General features: G+C 44.4%; 1 protein-coding gene across 2 annotated transcripts in view; it reads right to left on the bottom strand.

Annotated features, from left to right (window-relative positions):
* The window catches only part of LOC120990016, a 134,408-nt gene that overhangs the window by 109,868 nt on the left and 5,761 nt on the right, over window positions 1–18,779 (bottom strand). For both annotated transcript variants that reach the window (XM_040418519.1, XM_040418518.1), the window contains exons 2-6: window positions 16,882–16,958; window positions 14,159–14,226; window positions 13,897–13,966; window positions 10,375–10,466; window positions 9,071–9,143 (exon numbers count right to left, since the gene is read on the bottom strand). In XM_040418519.1, coding sequence (XP_040274453.1) covers window positions 9,071–9,143; window positions 10,375–10,466; window positions 13,897–13,966; window positions 14,159–14,226; window positions 16,882–16,958 — 380 coding nt within the window. The remainder of the gene's footprint in view (window positions 1–9,070; window positions 9,144–10,374; window positions 10,467–13,896; window positions 13,967–14,158; window positions 14,227–16,881; window positions 16,959–18,779) is intronic.

The raw sequence follows: 18,779 nt of genomic DNA, 5'->3' as shown, positions 1-18,779 counted from the left end.
GACATTGGTTTATATTTTGGCCAAAGCATAGTAAGCCACTCACCGCGTCAAGGCTGTCTCATGAGTGGTCCCTAACTCTTGTTCCTACCTGTTCATGGGCCATGACAGCCACATAAAATCCAGGGAATGCAGGTCAGCATGCAAGCCAAGTACACTTTGCTTGTAACCCCGTCCGGTGCCATTACAGCTTTCGTCGGATCCAGGGATGCAAGTACCAACATGCATGCTGAACCTACCATATACTTCTCCTGGAGCCAGATGGCTAATGGTAGGTTCTATACAAGCAGACTCAGTTTTATACTGACTTTAAAACCAGCCTCAAGGACAGATTAACTGGTCAGGTGTGCAATGACTCCAAGGAGATCGCCACGCCTCCAATATATACTACAAAGAAAAAAATAAGGGGTTGGGTCAGCACAACCTGCTGCAGGTGCACATCACTATGGCGAAATACATATACAAACGGAAAATGCAAATGTGATCGCACACTACATCCAGCACTCTGCCCTCCATGCTGGATGAGACATTGGTTTATATTTTGGCCAAAGCATAGTAAGCCACTCACCGCGTCAAGGCTGTCTCATGAGTGGTCCCTAACTCTTGTTCCTACCTGTTCATGGGCCATGACAGCCACATAAAATCCAGGGAATGCAGGTCAGCATGCAAGCCAAGTACACTTTGCTTGTAACCCCGTCCGGTGCCATTACAGCTTTCGTCGGATCCAGGGATGCAAGTACCAACATGCATGCTGAACCTACCATATACTTCTCCTGGAGCCAGATGGCTAATGGTAGGTTCTATACAAGCAGACTCAGTTTTATACTGACTTTAAAACCAGCCTCAAGGACAGATTAACTGGTCAGGTGTGCAATGACTCCAAGGAGATCGCCACGCCTCCAATATATACTACAAAGAAAAAAATAAGGGGTTGGGTCAGCACAACCTGCTGCAGGTGCACATCACTATGGCGAAATACATATACAAACGGAAAATGCAAATGTGATCGCACACTACATCCAGCACTCTGCCCTCCATGCTGGATGAGACATTGGTTTATATTTTGGCCAAAGCATAGTAAGCCACTCACCGCGTCAAGGCTGTCTCATGAGTGGTCCCTAACTCTTGTTCCTACCTGTTCATGGGCCATGACAGCCACATAAAATCCAGGGAATGCAGGTCAGCATGCAAGCCAAGTACACTTTGCTTGTAACCCCGTCCGGTGCCATTACAGCTTTCGTCGGATCCAGGGATGCAAGTACCAACATGCATGCTGAACCTACCATATACTTCTCCTGGAGCCAGATGGCTAATGGTAGGTTCTATACAAGCAGACTCAGTTTTATACTGACTTTAAAACCAGCCTCAAGGACAGATTAACTGGTCAGGTGTGCAATGACTCCAAGGAGATCGCCACGCCTCCAATATATACTACAAAGAAAAAAATAAGGGGTTGGGTCAGCACAACCTGCTGCAGGTGCACATCACTATGGCGAAATACATATACAAACGGAAAATGCAAATGTGATCGCACACTACATCCAGCACTCTGCCCTCCATGCTGGATGAGACATTGGTTTATATTTTGGCCAAAGCATAGTAAGCCACTCACCGCGTCAAGGCTGTCTCATGAGTGGTCCCTAACTCTTGTTCCTACCTGTTCATGGGCCATGACAGCCACATAAAATCCAGGGAATGCAGGTCAGCATGCAAGCCAAGTACACTTTGCTTGTAACTCCGTCCGGTGCCATTACAGCTTTCGTCGGATCCAGGGATGCAAGTACCAACATGCATGCTGAACCTACCATATACTTCTCCTGGAGCCAGATGGCTAATGGTAGGTTCTATACAAGCAGACTCAGTTTTATACTGACTTTAAAACCAGCCTCAAGGACAGATTAACTGGTCAGGTGTGCAATGACTCCAAGGAGATCGCCACGCCTCCAATATATACTACAAAGAAAAAAATAAGGGGTTGGGTCAGCACAACCTGCTGCAGGTGCACATCACTATGGCGAAATACATATACAAACGGAAAATGCAAATGTGATCGCACACTACATCCAGCACTCTGCCCTCCATGCTGGATGAGACATTGGTTTATATTTTGGCCAAAGCATAGTAAGCCACTCACCGCGTCAAGGCTGTCTCATGAGTGGTCCCTAACTCTTGTTCCTACCTGTTCATGGGCCATGACAGCCACATAAAATCCAGGGAATGCAGGTCAGCATGCAAGCCAAGTACACTTTGCTTGTAACCCCGTCCGGTGCCATTACAGCTTTCGTCGGATCCAGGGATGCAAGTACCAACATGCATGCTGAACCTACCATATACTTCTCCTGGAGCCAGATGGCTAATGGTAGGTTCTATACAAGCAGACTCAGTTTTATACTGACTTTAAAACCAGCCTCAAGGACAGATTAACTGGTCAGGTGTGCAATGACTCCAAGGAGATCGCCACGCCTCCAATATATACTACAAAGAAAAAAATAAGGGGTTGCGTCAGCACAACCTGCTGCAGGTGCACATCACTATGGCGAAATACATATACAAACGGAAAATGCAAATGTGATCGCACACTACATCCAGCACTCTGCCCTCCATGCTGGATGAGACATTGGTTTATATTTTGGCCAAAGCATAGTAAGCCACTCACCGCGTCAAGGCTGTCTCATGAGTGGTCCCTAACTCTTGTTCCTACCTGTTCATGGGCCATGACAGCCACATAAAATCCAGGGAATGCAGGTCAGCATGCAAGCCAAGTACACTTTGCTTGTAACCCCGTCCGGTGCCATTACAGCTTTCGTCGGATCCAGGGATGCAAGTACCAACATGCATGCTGAACCTACCATATACTTCTCCTGGAGCCAGATGGCTAATGGTAGGTTCTATACAAGCAGACTCAGTTTTATACTGACTTTAAAACCAGCCTCAAGGACAGATTAACTGGTCAGGTGTGCAATGACTCCAAGGAGATCGCCACGCCTCCAATATATACTACAAAGAAAAAAATAAGGGGTTGGGTCAGCACAACCTGCTGCAGGTGCACATCACTATGGCGAAATACATATACAAACGGAAAATGCAAATGTGATCGCACACTACATCCAGCACTCTGCCCTCCATGCTGGATGAGACATTGGTTTATATTTTGGCCAAAGCATAGTAAGCCACTCACCGCGTCAAGGCTGTCTCATGAGTGGTCCCTAACTCTTGTTCCTACCTGTTCATGGGCCATGACAGCCACATAAAATCCAGGGAATGCAGGTCAGCATGCAAGCCAAGTACACTTTGCTTGTAACCCCGTCCGGTGCCATTACAGCTTTCGTCGGATCCAGGGATGCAAGTACCAACATGCATGCTGAACCTACCATATACTTCTCCTGGAGCCAGATGGCTAATGGTAGGTTCTATACAAGCAGACTCAGTTTTATACTGACTTTAAAACCAGCCTCAAGGACAGATTAACTGGTCAGGTGTGCAATGACTCCAAGGAGATCGCCACGCCTCCAATATATACTACAAAGAAAAAAATAAGGGGTTGGGTCAGCACAACCTGCTGCAGGTGCACATCACTATGGCGAAATACATATACAAACGGAAAATGCAAATGTGATCGCACACTACATCCAGCACTCTGCCCTCCATGCTGGATGAGACATTGGTTTATATTTTGGCCAAAGCATAGTAAGCCACTCACCGCGTCAAGGCTGTCTCATGAGTGGTCCCTAACTCTTGTTCCTACCTGTTCATGGGCCATGACAGCCACATAAAATCCAGGGAATGCAGGTCAGCATGCAAGCCAAGTACACTTTGCTTGTAACCCCGTCCGGTGCCATTACAGCTTTCGTCGGATCCAGGGATGCAAGTACCAACATGCATGCTGAACCTACCATATACTTCTCCTGGAGCCAGATGGCTAATGGTAGGTTCTATACAAGCAGACTCAGTTTTATACTGACTTTAAAACCAGCCTCAAGGACAGATTAACTGGTCAGGTGTGCAATGACTCCAAGGAGATCGCCACGCCTCCAATATATACTACAAAGAAAAAAATAAGGGGTTGGGTCAGCACAACCTGCTGCAGGTGCACATCACTATGGCGAAATACATATACAAACGGAAAATGCAAATGTGATAGCACACTACATCCAGCACTCTGCCCTCCATGCTGGATGAGACATTGGTTTATATTTTGGCCAAAGCATAGTAAGCCACTCACCGCGTCAAGGCTGTCTCATGAGTGGTCCCTAACTCTTGTTCCTACCTGTTCATGGGCCATGACAGCCACATAAAATCCAGGGAATGCAGGTCAGCATGCAAGCCAAGTACACTTTGCTTGTAACCCCGTCCGGTGCCATTACAGCTTTCGTCGGATCCAGGGATGCAAGTACCAACATGCATGCTGAACCTACCATATACTTCTCCTGGAGCCAGATGGCTAATGGTAGGTTCTATACAAGCAGACTCAGTTTTATACTGACTTTAAAACCAGCCTCAAGGACAGATTAACTGGTCAGGTGTGCAATGACTCCAAGGAGATCGCCACGCCTCCAATATATACTACAAAGAAAAAAATAAGGGGTTGGGTCAGCACAACCTGCTGCAGGTGCACATCACTATGGCGAAATACATATACAAACGGAAAATGCAAATGTGATCGCACACTACATCCAGCACTCTGCCCTCCATGCTGGATGAGACATTGGTTTATATTTTGGCCAAAGCATAGTAAGCCACTCACCGCGTCAAGGCTGTCTCATGAGTGGTCCCTAACTCTTGTTCCTACCTGTTCATGGGCCATGACAGCCACATAAAATCCAGGGAATGCAGGTCAGCATGCAAGCCAAGTACACTTTGCTTGTAACCCCGTCCGGTGCCATTACAGCTTTCGTCGGATCCAGGGATGCAAGTACCAACATGCATGCTGAACCTACCATATACTTCTCCTGGAGCCAGATGGCTAATGGTAGGTTCTATACAAGCAGACTCAGTTTTATACTGACTTTAAAACCAGCCTCAAGGACAGATTAACTGGTCAGGTGTGCAATGACTCCAAGGAGATCGCCACGCCTCCAATATATACTACAAAGAAAAAAATAAGGGGTTGGGTCAGCACAACCTGCTGCAGGTGCACATCACTATGGCGAAATACATATACAAACGGAAAATGCAAATGTGATCGCACACTACATCCAGCACTCTGCCCTCCATGCTGGATGAGACATTGGTTTATATTTTGGCCAAAGCATAGTAAGCCACTCACCGCGTCAAGGCTGTCTCATGAGTGGTCCCTAACTCTTGTTCCTACCTGTTCATGGGCCATGACAGCCACATAAAATCCAGGGAATGCAGGTCAGCATGCAAGCCAAGTACACTTTGCTTGTAACCCCGTCCGGTGCCATTACAGCTTTCGTCGGATCCAGGGATGCAAGTACCAACATGCATGCTGAACCTACCATATACTTCTCCTGGAGCCAGATGGCTAATGGTAGGTTCTATACAAGCAGACTCAGTTTTATACTGACTTTAAAACCAGCCTCAAGGACAGATTAACTGGTCAGGTGTGCAATGACTCCAAGGAGATCGCCACGCCTCCAATATATACTACAAAGAAAAAAATAAGGGGTTGGGTCAGCACAACCTGCTGCAGGTGCACATCACTATGGCGAAATACATATACAAACGGAAAATGCAAATGTGATCGCACACTACATCCAGCACTCTGCCCTCCATGCTGGATGAGACATTGGTTTATATTTTGGCCAAAGCATAGTAATGTGGCTGTCATGGCCCATGAACAGGTAGGAACAAGAGTTAGGGACCACTCATGAGACAGCCTTGACGCGGTGAGTGGCTTACTATGCTTTGGCCAAAATATAAACCAATGTCTCATCCAGCATGGAGGGCAGAGTGCTGGATGTAGTGTGCGATCACATTTGCATTTTCCAGGTGAAAGAAAACGGAACATATCTGAGCAGACCTTTTTTTTTTTTTTTTTTCTCTTTCTCAGGGCGGAACCGCGGCGTGCCTGGCAACCGGCACACGCAGCTGCTCCCGGGACGCCCGGCCGCACCGCAAGACCGAGCCGCCCGGCCACGGCATCCCTGCAACGTGCCTGCCCAAGCTTATTCTGGGCTTTTCATGTGACACTTCCTTGAACACATGGGAGAAATAGAAATGTGGTCAAGGAACCAGGAGTAGGCGTGGTAGCCTTCCATATTGGAGCCCAGGATATGGCTGATGGGGTTCCCCCTGGGTGCCCCCACGGTGGAGCGCAGGGAAGGTTGGGAATATGGGAGGCTTCCTCATGACTAAGTGATGCATGAACGCCGATGCGTTCCACCGTGGAACGCACCGGGGAAGTGGTGGAGCTCCGGGAGATGGGCGGAAGTGTGCATGCCGATGCGTTCCACCGTGGAACGCATCGGGGAAGTCGTGGAGTAGCGTCCCCGCCTGCTGCCCCCCCAAGGCCTGAACAAGGAGAAGTAATCAGCCCGGGGGGGGGGGGGAGACGCGCGGGACCCCCGCGAGGCGACGCTGGGAGAAATGGCGTGCTGTGGAGACCGGACGCGGGGAACGTGATGCAGCCAGTTTCGGTGTGCCCCAGCGAAATCTGCCCCAGCGCTGCCTGAGCGAACCACCAGGCGTCCCGTCTCCTGCTGCACCGCTCCCCCGCCGGCCACGCCAGGAATGCGCGCTCCCCCAGACCGGGCGCGATGGCCGCGGCCGAGCGGAGTTAGATGGCGCGGCCAGAGGAGCGCAGCAGAGGAGACGCGTCGGTGGGGGAAGCGGAGCCGGAGGTGGGCCGCCGGAGATGGAGTGCGGCGGCGAAGCAGCCCGGAGTAACTTACCACGAGGGACCGCCGCCCGGGAGAAGCGTACCGCCGCAGCTTCTGCCTCGTCAGTCTAGCCGGAACCGGAAGTCGCACTCGAATGACATCACCGGAATACGAGAGGCACTGTGCGATGCCGACACCAGAGGGAGGGCGTGTGCCGGCTAAATACCCTATGCCCCTCCCACAAATGCAGGCTGGGAATCCAGCCTGCTATACTTATATGACCAGTTCTCATGGCCCCCGATCCAACACCCCTCAGCCTGCGCCCTTTCACCGCTGTTGTCTCAGCTTGTTGCTCTCAGGTTTCCAGAGGAGAAGAAAAAGGCACAATACATCTCACCTCATCCTTGCAGCGGGGGAGGGGGGGGGGGGGAAAGCATCCCCACACCACCGAATCAGCTTGCCTCTCCCGTCGCTTCTCAGCCCCGCAATCGACTCCACTTGTTGTATCCTTCTATGTCCTCAAAGGAACGGGGCAGCTAGATGAGAAGCAGCCGAGCGGCAGGTCCGCAAGATGACAGCGTCCGCGTTGTAGCAGCGTGTCAAGGCGGTGAGCAAGAGGGGAGGGGGGGAGGGTATAGCAGTGGCCAGAGGAGCTTCACTCGGGTACGATTTCACATCGGGCCGGGAGTTCGCCCGGAGGGAGGAGCGTGCGTGACCTACCTTTTTTTCCACACATAGTGTTGTGTGTTTCTTCCAAAGTACTGCCAGTACTGCTGTGGAACATCCAGGTGCTCTTGTGCAAACTGTAAACATGCAGCAATGTTTTTTTGGGACAGCAGTGGCTACCTCTATGGTATCCTCCCATGAAATCCATTCTTGTTTTAGTGTTTTACAGATTGTAGATTCGCTAACAGGGATGTTAGCATATGCCAGAGACTTTTGTAAATCTTTAGCTGACACTGTAGGATTCTTCTCCACCTCATTGAGCAGTCTGCGCTGTGCTCTTGCAGTCATCTTTACAGGACGGCCACTACTAGGGAGAGTAGCAGCAGTGCTGAACTTTCTCCATTTATAGACAATTTGTCTTATCATGGACTGATGAACAGCAAGGCTTTTGGAGATACTTTTATAACCCTTTCCAGCTTTATGCAAGTCAACAATTCTTAATCGTAGGTCTTCTGAGAGCTCTTTTGTGCGAGGCATCATTCACATCAGGCAATGCTTCTTGTGAAAAGCAAACCCAGAACTGGTGTGTGTTTTTTATAGGGCAGGGCAGCTGTAACCAACACCTCCAATCTCATCTCATTGATTGGACTCCAGTTGGCTGACACCTCACTCCAATTAGCTCTTGGGGATGTCATTAGTCTAGGGCAGGCATGCTCAACCTGCGGCCCTCCAGCTGTTGTAAAACTACAACTACCACAATGCCCTGCTGTAGGCTGAGAGCTGTAGGCTGTTCAGGCATGCTGGGAGTTGTAGTTTTGCAACATCTGGAGGGCCGCAGGTTGAGCATGCCTGGTGTAGGGGTTCACATACTTTTTCCACCTGCACTGTGAATGTTTACATGGTGTGTTCAATAAAAACATGGTAACATTTAATTATTTGTGTGTTATTAGTTTAAGCACTGTGATTGTCTATTGTTGTGACTTAGATGAAGATCAGATCACATTTTATGACCAATTTGTGCAGAAATCCATATCATTCCAAAGGGTTCACATACTTTTTCTTGCAACTGTATGTGCCTTTGGGGAGTGCTGCTTATAGTCTTCTTTATCATAGTTCACTTTACTATATATAAGCCATTTTAAACCGATCTACAAATGCAAAATCAGCGATGGCCTACTGGCAGATTACCATGGTACTACACAAAATTGGCTTTAGCTTCTGTGACAGATTTTGTGCCACTTTTTTACTTGAGTGCTACCGCTTGTTTCAGTTTTTTTATGTAGTAAACTGCATGAAAAAAAATACATGAAGGCCTCAGGCAACACACTGCATCATCTCCCTCCTGCAAATGACACTAGAAACTATATATTAGCTACAGTACTTAATATTATATTTACTATGTAAAAATCACAGGTGTGAGGCACACTTCTGAAGGGTCATTTACAAAATGTTCATATCTCGTACAGAGATACATATTTAAGAATAAATAACTGCAATCTTGGTAAACTGATACTGAAACGTGTGATTGCGTTCATGTCCTATCTACACATGAGTGAGCTGCCTCTGTATGATTTATCATACGAACTCTATATAGAGGTCATCATGTCAACCGTAATATTATTTACCTTCAGGCCGAGCATTCAGTAGCCACCGCTGGGCTGAGGGAAGGTATTTAGGTTTCATATATTGTTTCAATACCTGTTTGAAAGATCAAATGTTATATCTTATAGAACGATGGTAACCCACTTTCTTTCTACAACCAGAAGGGAAAAGTGCACCCCCCCCCCCCAAAAAAAAAAGTACATAGGAAAGGGCACACACCATGCCTAGACTAGTGTTTTGGATGCAATCTCCACCTTTGAAAGCCCTTCCATTCCTTATAGTTAGGGCTCATGCACACGACCGTATGTATTCTGCGGTCCGAAAAAAACCGATTTGCAAAAAATACGGATAATATCCGTGTGCATTCCGTATTTTGCGGAACGGAACAGCTGGCCCCTATTACTATCCTTGTCCGTAATGCGGACAATAATAGGACATTTTCTATTGTTTTGCGGAACGGAAATACGAACATACGGAAACGGAATGCACATGAAATAACTTCTGTTTTTTTTGCGGACCCATTGATGTGAATGGTTCCAGATACGGTCCGCGAAAAAAACCTGAATGGACACGGAAAGAAAATACGTTTGTGTGCATGGGCCCTTATTCCTGACAATACTCATCATAGTACCAGCAGCCTTGCAATGAGGTCAGAGACTGGCACAAGAGAAGGATCAGTAACAAAAGGAAACACCTTGCTCACATGCAATGATTCAATCCATGACACAGATCCAAAGCAGATTCAGGCTCAAGAAGTCCACATTGAAAAAAGGAGGATCCAGCATGTAACTAAGATTCAATCCTAGTCATGACTAAAACAGCTACAATCGGCCAAAACACGTAGGTCTTCCATGCTGAAGATCTATTTTTAATGGATAGATGAAATAAAGGATTGAATTTTAAGTTACACAAGAGACGGATGCACTAGAATACCCTACTAGGTTCTGCTAGGATGGTATATCTACAAGGATAGCTGTTTCCTCTACGGTTTAATTAGCAAATATAGTTTTGTGTCTGTAACCTTTACCAAAGCAGAATGACTTGTTAGTGCCTCCTTCTTTACTAAAAGAACATATTTCCCACTTCCAGGCAACCCTTAGCTTTAAAAAGGTTTCTTCAATGCAATCAGTTAAAAGCAATGCCTGGGTTGAATATCCCAACAGCCCTACATCCCTCATGGATAATGCACCCGTTGTAACAGTAAGCTAAAAGGTAGGTTAGCTGTTAGATGGTTATAATTACATTTATATGTATCTGGAATGCAAATCTAATGTTTAATAGTTTTTACTAATATATCAAAATGTAAAAAATGTATGAAAACCCTTACTTGGTAAAGTGTACTCTTCATTGCACTTGTATCCTCCTTCATAGCTTGTTTGTCATTTACAAACTGTATCATTTTCTTTACAGCAGAATAGTCTGACGTTATCATAAGAACAAAGAACAGTTTAGTAAATATGGAAATAATAAATTCAAATTAAGAGCATAGAATGTGTACAGAACAGATAGGGCATGTATGGATAGGATAAGAACAGAGAGCAACTAATAATAAGATAGGATAGAAATGGATAAGATGGGATAGAAACTCAACTGATAGCAACAGATAGAAAAGAATGGATAAAAATAGTTACGGATGCAGAATGGATAGGAAAAGACAAGAACTGAATGGATAAGACAGGAATGGAGCACATAGCAATGGATAGAAACAGATAGGATAAAAAAGGTTATGTTATCAAACAAATGGTATGAATAGCCAAATTAGGTGCAGCCTCGTACAGTCCATGTGCCTAAACTGAAATCTGTGCCAGCCCCTAGCTTAAAAGAAGATAAATGGACTGGACCAGCTGTCCCTTCCTGACCTCACCATGCCTGCTTTTTGGGAATGTGTAAAAAAAATAGGACAGGTTGCAGGAAAAAGTCACAAACACGTTGAATTTTTTACATCAGAAAACTGGTATTCAGGGAATAAATGATAAATTCCCCCCAAAATGTTTTCCCTCTTTAGAAGTCAGCATAGAGAAGTAAAACTCCTATATAAATAGGGAACCCATTTGTAGCTTACTGCTGCTGTCAGGGAAAGATATCATCTGCTAGTAAAATAGTAGGTTAGTAAAATTAGGATAAACGTATGATAGCTTTATTTGTCATTTCATAGGCCTAGATCAAGATGCCCACAAAACAGCATTACAGTTGTCAGTGTGATGCTCTGATTGAGGGCTCATGCACACAGCCGTTGCCCGGCCGTGGTCGTATTGCGGCTCGCAAATAGCGGGTCTGCAATACATGGGCACCGGCCGGGTGCACCCCGCATCACGGAATGCGGACCCATTCACTTGAACGGAGGCACAGATCGGAAGCCCACAGAAGCACTACGGATTGCTTCCGTGGGTTTTCTGTCCGTGCCTCCGCACCGCAAAAAAAATTCTCTCTTTTTGCCACAGTGAATGGTCTGACTGAAAAAGTCCAAACAATAGAGGAAGTGGAATACATGGAGTTACTTAAAAATATTATATCCAGTAAACCATTCACCAGTTTTTTTGTGGAAAAAATGTTCATATAATATTCACATATATTGGTAAAACAGTTTGTGATAAAAAAAAAATTATAGTGTCCCTTTAAGACACATGAATCTACAACAACTAAAAAACATGACATTTCTCTTTGCAACCTCTGAGATACCTGTACTGATACAGTATTTTTACAATATCTAAGCTATTCGGCTCCTTACTGTGCTGCACCAAACCTGGAACACGTTACACCTCCTAGTTATATACAGTGAAACCTCTCCGAAAGACCACTCCCTAGACCACCCATCCAGGCTAGATTTTTAGTTCCACCACTCCTTCAGAAACCACTTTTTAATGTACTTTTTGGTGGTCATCTGATAGAGCAGGGATGCCCAACCTGCGGCTCTCCAGCTGTTGTAAACTACAACTCCCAGCATGCCTGGACAGCCTACAGCTACCAACCTACAGCAGGCATGGTGGGAGTTGTAGTTTTATAACAGCTGGAGAGCTGCAGGTTGAGCATCCCTGTCATAGAGGTATTACTACAGCCAGGTCCATAAATATTGGGACATGGACACAATTCTAACATTTTTTGGCTCTATACACCACCACAATGGATTTGAAATGAAACAAACAAGATATGCTTTACCTGCAGACTGTCAGCCTTAATTTGAGGGTATTTACATCCAAATCAGGTGAACGGTGTAGGAATTACAACAGTTTGCATATGTGCCTCCCACTTGTTAAGGGACCAAAAGTAATGGGACACAATAATAATCATAAATCAAACTTTCACTTTTTAATACTTGGTTGCAAATCCTTTGCGGTCAATTACAGCCTGAAGTCTGGAACGCATAGACATCACCAGACGCTGGGTTTCAGCCCTGGTGATGCAGCTGCCAGGCCTCTACTGCAACTGTCTTCAGTTCCTGCTTGTTCTTGGGGTATTTTCCCTTCAGTCTTGTCTTCAGCAAGTGAAATGCATGCTGAATCGGATTCAGGTCAGGTGATTGACTTGGCCATTGCATAACATTCCACTTCTTTCCCTTAAAAAACTCTTTGGTTGCTTTTGCAGTATGCTTTGGGTCATTGTCCATCTGCACTGTGAAGCGCCGTCCAATGAGTTCTGAAGCATTTGACTGAATATGAGCAGATAATATTGCCCGAAACACTTCAGAATTCATCCTGCTGCCTTTGTCAGCAGTCACATCATCAATAAATACAAGAGAACCAGTCCCATTGGCAGCCATACATGCCCACGCCATGACACTACCACCACCATGCTTCACTGATGAGGGGGTATGCTTAGGATCATGAGCAGTTCCTTTCCTTCTCCACAATCTTCTCTTCCCATCACTCTGGTACAAGTTGATCTTGGTCTCATCTGTCCATAGGATGTTGTTCCAGAACTGTGAAGGCTTTTTTAGATGTCGTTTGGTAAACTCTAATCTGACCTTCCTGTTTTTGAGACTCACCAATGGCTTCCATCTTGTGGTCAACCCTCTGTATTCACTCTGGTGAAGTCTTCTCTTGATTGTTGACTTTGACACACATACACCTACCTCCTGGAGAGTGTTCTTGATCTGGCCAACTGTTGTGATGGGTGTTTTCTTTACCAGGGAAAGAATTTTTCGGTCATCCACCACAGTTGTTTTCCATGGTCTTCCGGATCTTTTGGTGTTGCTGAGCTCACCAATGCGTTCCTTCTTTTTAAGAATGTTCCAAACAGTTGTTTTGGCCACGCCTAATGTTTTTGCTATCTCTCTGATGGGTTTGTTTTTTTGTTTTTTCAGCCTATTGATGGCTTGCTTCACTGATAGTGACAGCTTTTTGGATCTCATCTTGAGTTGACAGCAACAGATTCCAAATACAAATAGCACACTTGAAATGAACTCTGAACCTTTTATCTGCTCATTGTAATTGGGATAATGAGGGAATAACACACACCGGGCCATGGAACAGCTGAGAAGCCAATTGTCCCATTCCTTTTGGTCCCTTAACAAGTGGGAGGCACATATGCAAACTGTTGTAATTCCTGCACCGTTCACCTGATTTGGATGTAAATACCCACAAATTAAAGCTGACAGTCTGCAGATAAAGCACATCTTGTTTGTTTCATTTCAAATCCATTGTGGTGGTGTATAGAGCCAGAAATGTTAGAATTGTGTCGATGTCCCAATATTTATGGACCTGACTGTATATGGCACTGTTCTGCACCATGGAGTGGTCTATGACACAAAGATTTAAAAAACACTACGGAGAAAATCTCTGTGGTTTTTACCATTCCCTCAGACCCTTTTCTAGGCACACCCCAGTGTCAGTTGCATATATATTCCTCTTACCTTCACTATTAGCAAGTCTGAGCCAAGCCTGAGCTGCTACATTGGAGCTGACATCACTGAATACGTGTACCTGTGAAAATACAGAGGACTGATGTTTCTGGTGTCATGTTCCCACAGGTTTTGTAGTAAAAGTAATGTATATTATTAAGAACTATGTTACGCTTAGCTGAATTTGAAGAAGCATTATTATCAAAACCCTCGTTTCGGTGTGAGAAACAAAAAACAGTGTGATTTATAGATGACTGCGTCCATCATACTATACCTGGCTTTTGTCCCCATAATGGCCTTTTCTCGGTCTACTGGGAGACGAAGTAACATTTTTTGCTTTACCTGCAAGAAACCATTGTTTTAGTTAATATCCCATCTGGTAAAATCACATCTAGATCTGGCAACGCTGTAGTATACTCAGTCCAGCCGTGCATCCACGTTTGTTTTGATGGGAGAGAGCAGTAAGGAGCTATTCACATGATTCCGTACCAAAAAGCATTGGGGGCCATGCAGAAGCTGCCTTCCATTGTTTTCAGTGGGAGGCCGTGGCTTATGGCTGCTACTGCACCAGGAAATTACAGGTCCTTTCTTGGTGTGGTCACAGCAATAAACTGCGGGCACATAGTCAAAACTATGCACTTTTGAATTAGGTTTGCCTAATTATAGTCTAAAGGTATGTCAAGCAATACATTTCTGTACGTTTTTTTGTTCGGTTTACTAATGTATCCGCTTGTCGTACAGTAAAAACAGCTGCGAACAGCCCTAAAGAGACAATGTATGAATAGCCCCTTATTAATAATTATTAATATTTATTTTTATTATATATTTTTACACAGCATTAATTAAAAGAGTTATCCAGCAATTGATAATGATGACCTATCCTCAGCATAGGATCAGCTGTTTCAGGGAGTTGCTGCGCTCACCGAAGCTCTGGTGAGCGCCGCGGCCTCCCGTTAGCTTTCCAAGCACAGTGCCGTACACTGTATCGCGGCTGTGCTTGGTATTGCAGCTCAGCCCCATTGACTAGGGCTGAGCAGCCACTAGGCCATGTGACCGATGTACGGCGACATCACATGGCCCAGAAAGAGGCCATGGCGCTCGTGTAGAGCCAACCTCTTCTAACAGCTGATTCCCAGGTCTGATATTGATGACCTATCCAGAGGATAGGCCATTAATATAAATTCCCGGACAACCCCTTTGATTGCAGGGCTCTGTGCTTCTAAAAAATATATATAAAATTTACTGAAAATCAGCTAATGAAAATCAGACATTGCTTTTGAATTGTGGTTCAACACTCTAATTTTACAAACTAATGAAACTGGCCTGGACAAAATTGATGGTAGCCCTAAAAAAAGATTGAAAATAATTTGACTACAGGGATATTTTAAACTAAGGTGTGTCCTGTAATTAGCATCACGGGTGTCTTCAAACTTGTAATCAGTCTGATTAAAAGTAGTCATTGTGCTGTTTGGTATCATGGTGGATACCACAGTGAACATGTGCCAAAGAAAGCTAAGGAGAGAGATGTCTCAGGAGATTAGAAAGAAAATTATAGACAAACATGGTAAAGACTGTAAGACATCTCCAAACAGCATGATGTTCCTGTTACTATAGTTGCACATATTTTTTAGAACAGAATTTGAAAGTCTATGGGACTGTAGCCAACTTCCCTGGACGTGGCCTCAAGAGACAATTGATGATAAATTGAAGAGATGGATAATACAAATGGTAACCAAAGAGTCAAGAACAACTTCCAAAGAGATTAGAGGTGAACTCCAAGGTCAAGGTATGTAAGTATAAGTTTGGTCACGTTTAAACACAATGTGAGGCTACTTTCACACTCGCGTTTGGTGTGGATCCGTCATGGATCTGCACAAACACATCCGTTCAGATATTACAACCGCATGCATCTGTTCAGAACCGATCCGTTTGTATTATCTTTAACATAGCCAAAACGAATCTGTCTTGAACACCATTGAAAGTCAATGGGGGATGGATCAGTTTTCTATTGTGCCATATTGTGTCAGTGAAAACTGAGCAGTCCCCATTGACTTACATTGTGTGTCAGGACGGATCCGATTGGCTCAGTTTCGTCAGACGGACACCAAAATGCTGCAATATGTCCTACCATCTAGTACAGGCTTCAGCAATGTTCGGCACTCCAGCTGTTGTGAAACTACAATTCCCAGCATGCTCCATTAATTTCTATGACAGTTCTTAGAAGAGCAGAGCAAGTATGCATGCTAGGAGTTGTAGTTGGAGTGCCGGAGGTTGCCTACCCGTGATCGAATATCTACAGAAGGAAGGCAAAACCTTGCACTGATCTTACTTTAGTGCTCTTTCACACCGTTTTTTGCTTTAGTTAAGGTGAAACAAAAAAGTGATCAGTTTAACTAAAAGCAAAGGTTCGCATATGTTTGCCCCTCACAGATATGTGATATTGGATCATTTTACATATGATTCTATATGGGAGGGGGGGGGGGGGGACAGATACAGAGTGATGCTAACTTTTTAGATCCAATTCCCTAAAATTAAATAAATGATGCTGTCCCTAAAGCAAAAAATGTAATGTGATTTAAAAGAGACCAGAAAATGTGACTAGCTGAGCAATAGATATTAGCGTGAAAATAGATATAACATAGATGGATGCCATTCTCACCCAGTCGATGTCTTGGTCTATCAGTAGTCCATAGCCATATGGAATTCTGTTTTATGGAGTTTTATTACACATACAATGGACATAAACTATGTTTTCCCAGTATAATATATAAGGCTTTATTTTTATATTATGTATTTTTTTGTCATAGACTGAAACAATATGTGCAATGGAAGCAAGATGGAAACACATGCAATGCATATAGAGAACTTCACCAATATCGTTCTAATTTTTTTATTTTTTGTGTGTGTGTGGGGGGGGGGGGGGGTGTCGGAGGCACATAAAATGGTTGTGAACCTTGATGTGTGTCTATGCATTCAACATTTCCTGATTATGATTACCTTTTCCTTCTGAAGAGATTTTCTCCTTACATTTGTAGTGACCCGGGATGTTATGTAGTGTAGTAACCAGGAATACTCTAATGAAGACAAAGAAAACATATATACTTGAACACATCCTAATCTTCTCCTAAAGGGAACTAAACTTTTAAATACATAAAGGGAATCAACAAGGTAAAAGAGGAGAGAATATTTAAAAGAAGAAAAACTGCTACAAGAGGACATAGTTTTAAATTAGAGGGGCAAAGGTTTAAAAGTAATATCAGGAAGTATTACTTTACTGAGAGAGTAGTGGATGCATGGAATAGCCTTCCTGCAGAAGTGGTAGCTGCAAATACAGTGGAGGAGTTTAAGCATGCATGGGATAGGCATAAGGCCATCCTTCATATAAGATAGGGCCAGGGGCTATCCATAGTATTTAGTATATTGGGCAGACTGGATGGGCCAAATGGTTCTTATCTGCCGACACATTCTATGTTTCTACTATTACTGCTACCAAAAAATCTTCAAGTCAGGGCCAAGTACAGAGCTTCCAGCATCTGCACCTTTGTAGGCTGATAAAGCTATGCCAAATCTTCTTGTCCATGCCAGAGCTGGCAGATTGCTCCTTTTACAGTCTTAGGCCTCATGCACTCGACCGTTGTTTTGGTCCACATCCGAGCTGCAGTTTTTGTGATGCGGACCCATTCACTTCAATGGGGCCACAAAAGATGCGGACAGCACTCTGTGTGCTGTCCGCATCCGTTGCTCCGTTCCATGGTCCGCAAAAAATATAACCTGTCCTATTCTTGTCCGTTTTGCGGACAAGAATAGGCCGTTATATCAATGGCTGTCTGTGCCGTTCCGCACACGGACGCCATCCGTGTTTTGCGTATCTGGAATTTGCGGACCGCAAAACACACATTGGTCGTGTGCATGAGGCCTTAGGAGAAGGAGCTGAGCAGATTGATATATAATTTTGTGGGAAAAGATTCAGTAAAACTTGTAACTTATACAGAGAAATCTCTGCTTTGTCTGACTTTAGTTGTACATGGGGGAGTTTTGATCAGTAATTAATAGTATTCTCTGTGTAATTGTGTATACATATATAGCTGTCAGTCACTGATATCTGTACACAGGAGAGGTGTTATCAGTGATTGATAGCATTCTCTGTGTAAGTGTGTATACATAGATAACTGTCAGTCATTGATAACTGTACACAGAGGAGGTGTTAACAGTGATTGATATTATTATCTGTGTAATTGAGTATACAGAGATAGCTGTTGGTCACTGACAGCTGTACATTTTCTGTGTAAGTCTGTATACTAAAATAGTGTGTATACAGAAATGGCTGTCAGTCACTGACTGTACATGTGTAAGGTGTTATCAGTGATTGATAGTATTCGCTGTGTAAGTGGGTATACATAGATAGTTGCCAGTCACCGATACTTGTACACGGGGAGGTGTTATCAGCGATTTAATAGTATTCTCTGTGTAAGTGTGTATACATAGATAGCAGTCAGTCACTGATAACCATACATGGGGGAGGTGTTATCAGTGATTAATAGCATTTTCTGAGTAAGTGTGTATACACAGATAGCTGTCAGTCACTGATAGTTGTACACGGAGCCGATGTGATCAGTGATAGCATTTTCTGTGTGAGTCTGTATACCGAGATAGCTGTCAGTCACTGGTAACTGTACACAGGGGAGGTGTTATCAGTGATTGATAGCATTCTCTGTGTAAGTGCGTATACATAGATAATTGTCTATAGTGGAGATGTTATCAGTGATTGATATCATTCTCTGTGTAAGTGTGTATACAGAGATTGCTGTACACGTGTAAGGTGTTATCAGTGATTGATAGCATTCCCTGTGTAAGTGTGTATACAGAGATAGCTGTCAGTCACTAATACTGCACAG

Source organism: Bufo bufo, chromosome 2 (genome assembly GCF_905171765.1).
Source record: "Bufo bufo chromosome 2, aBufBuf1.1, whole genome shotgun sequence".
NCBI lineage: Eukaryota > Metazoa > Chordata > Amphibia > Anura > Bufonidae > Bufo > Bufo bufo.
The sequence above is the reverse complement of the archived record's forward strand: the minus strand, read 5'-3'. Positions and strand labels throughout refer to the sequence as shown.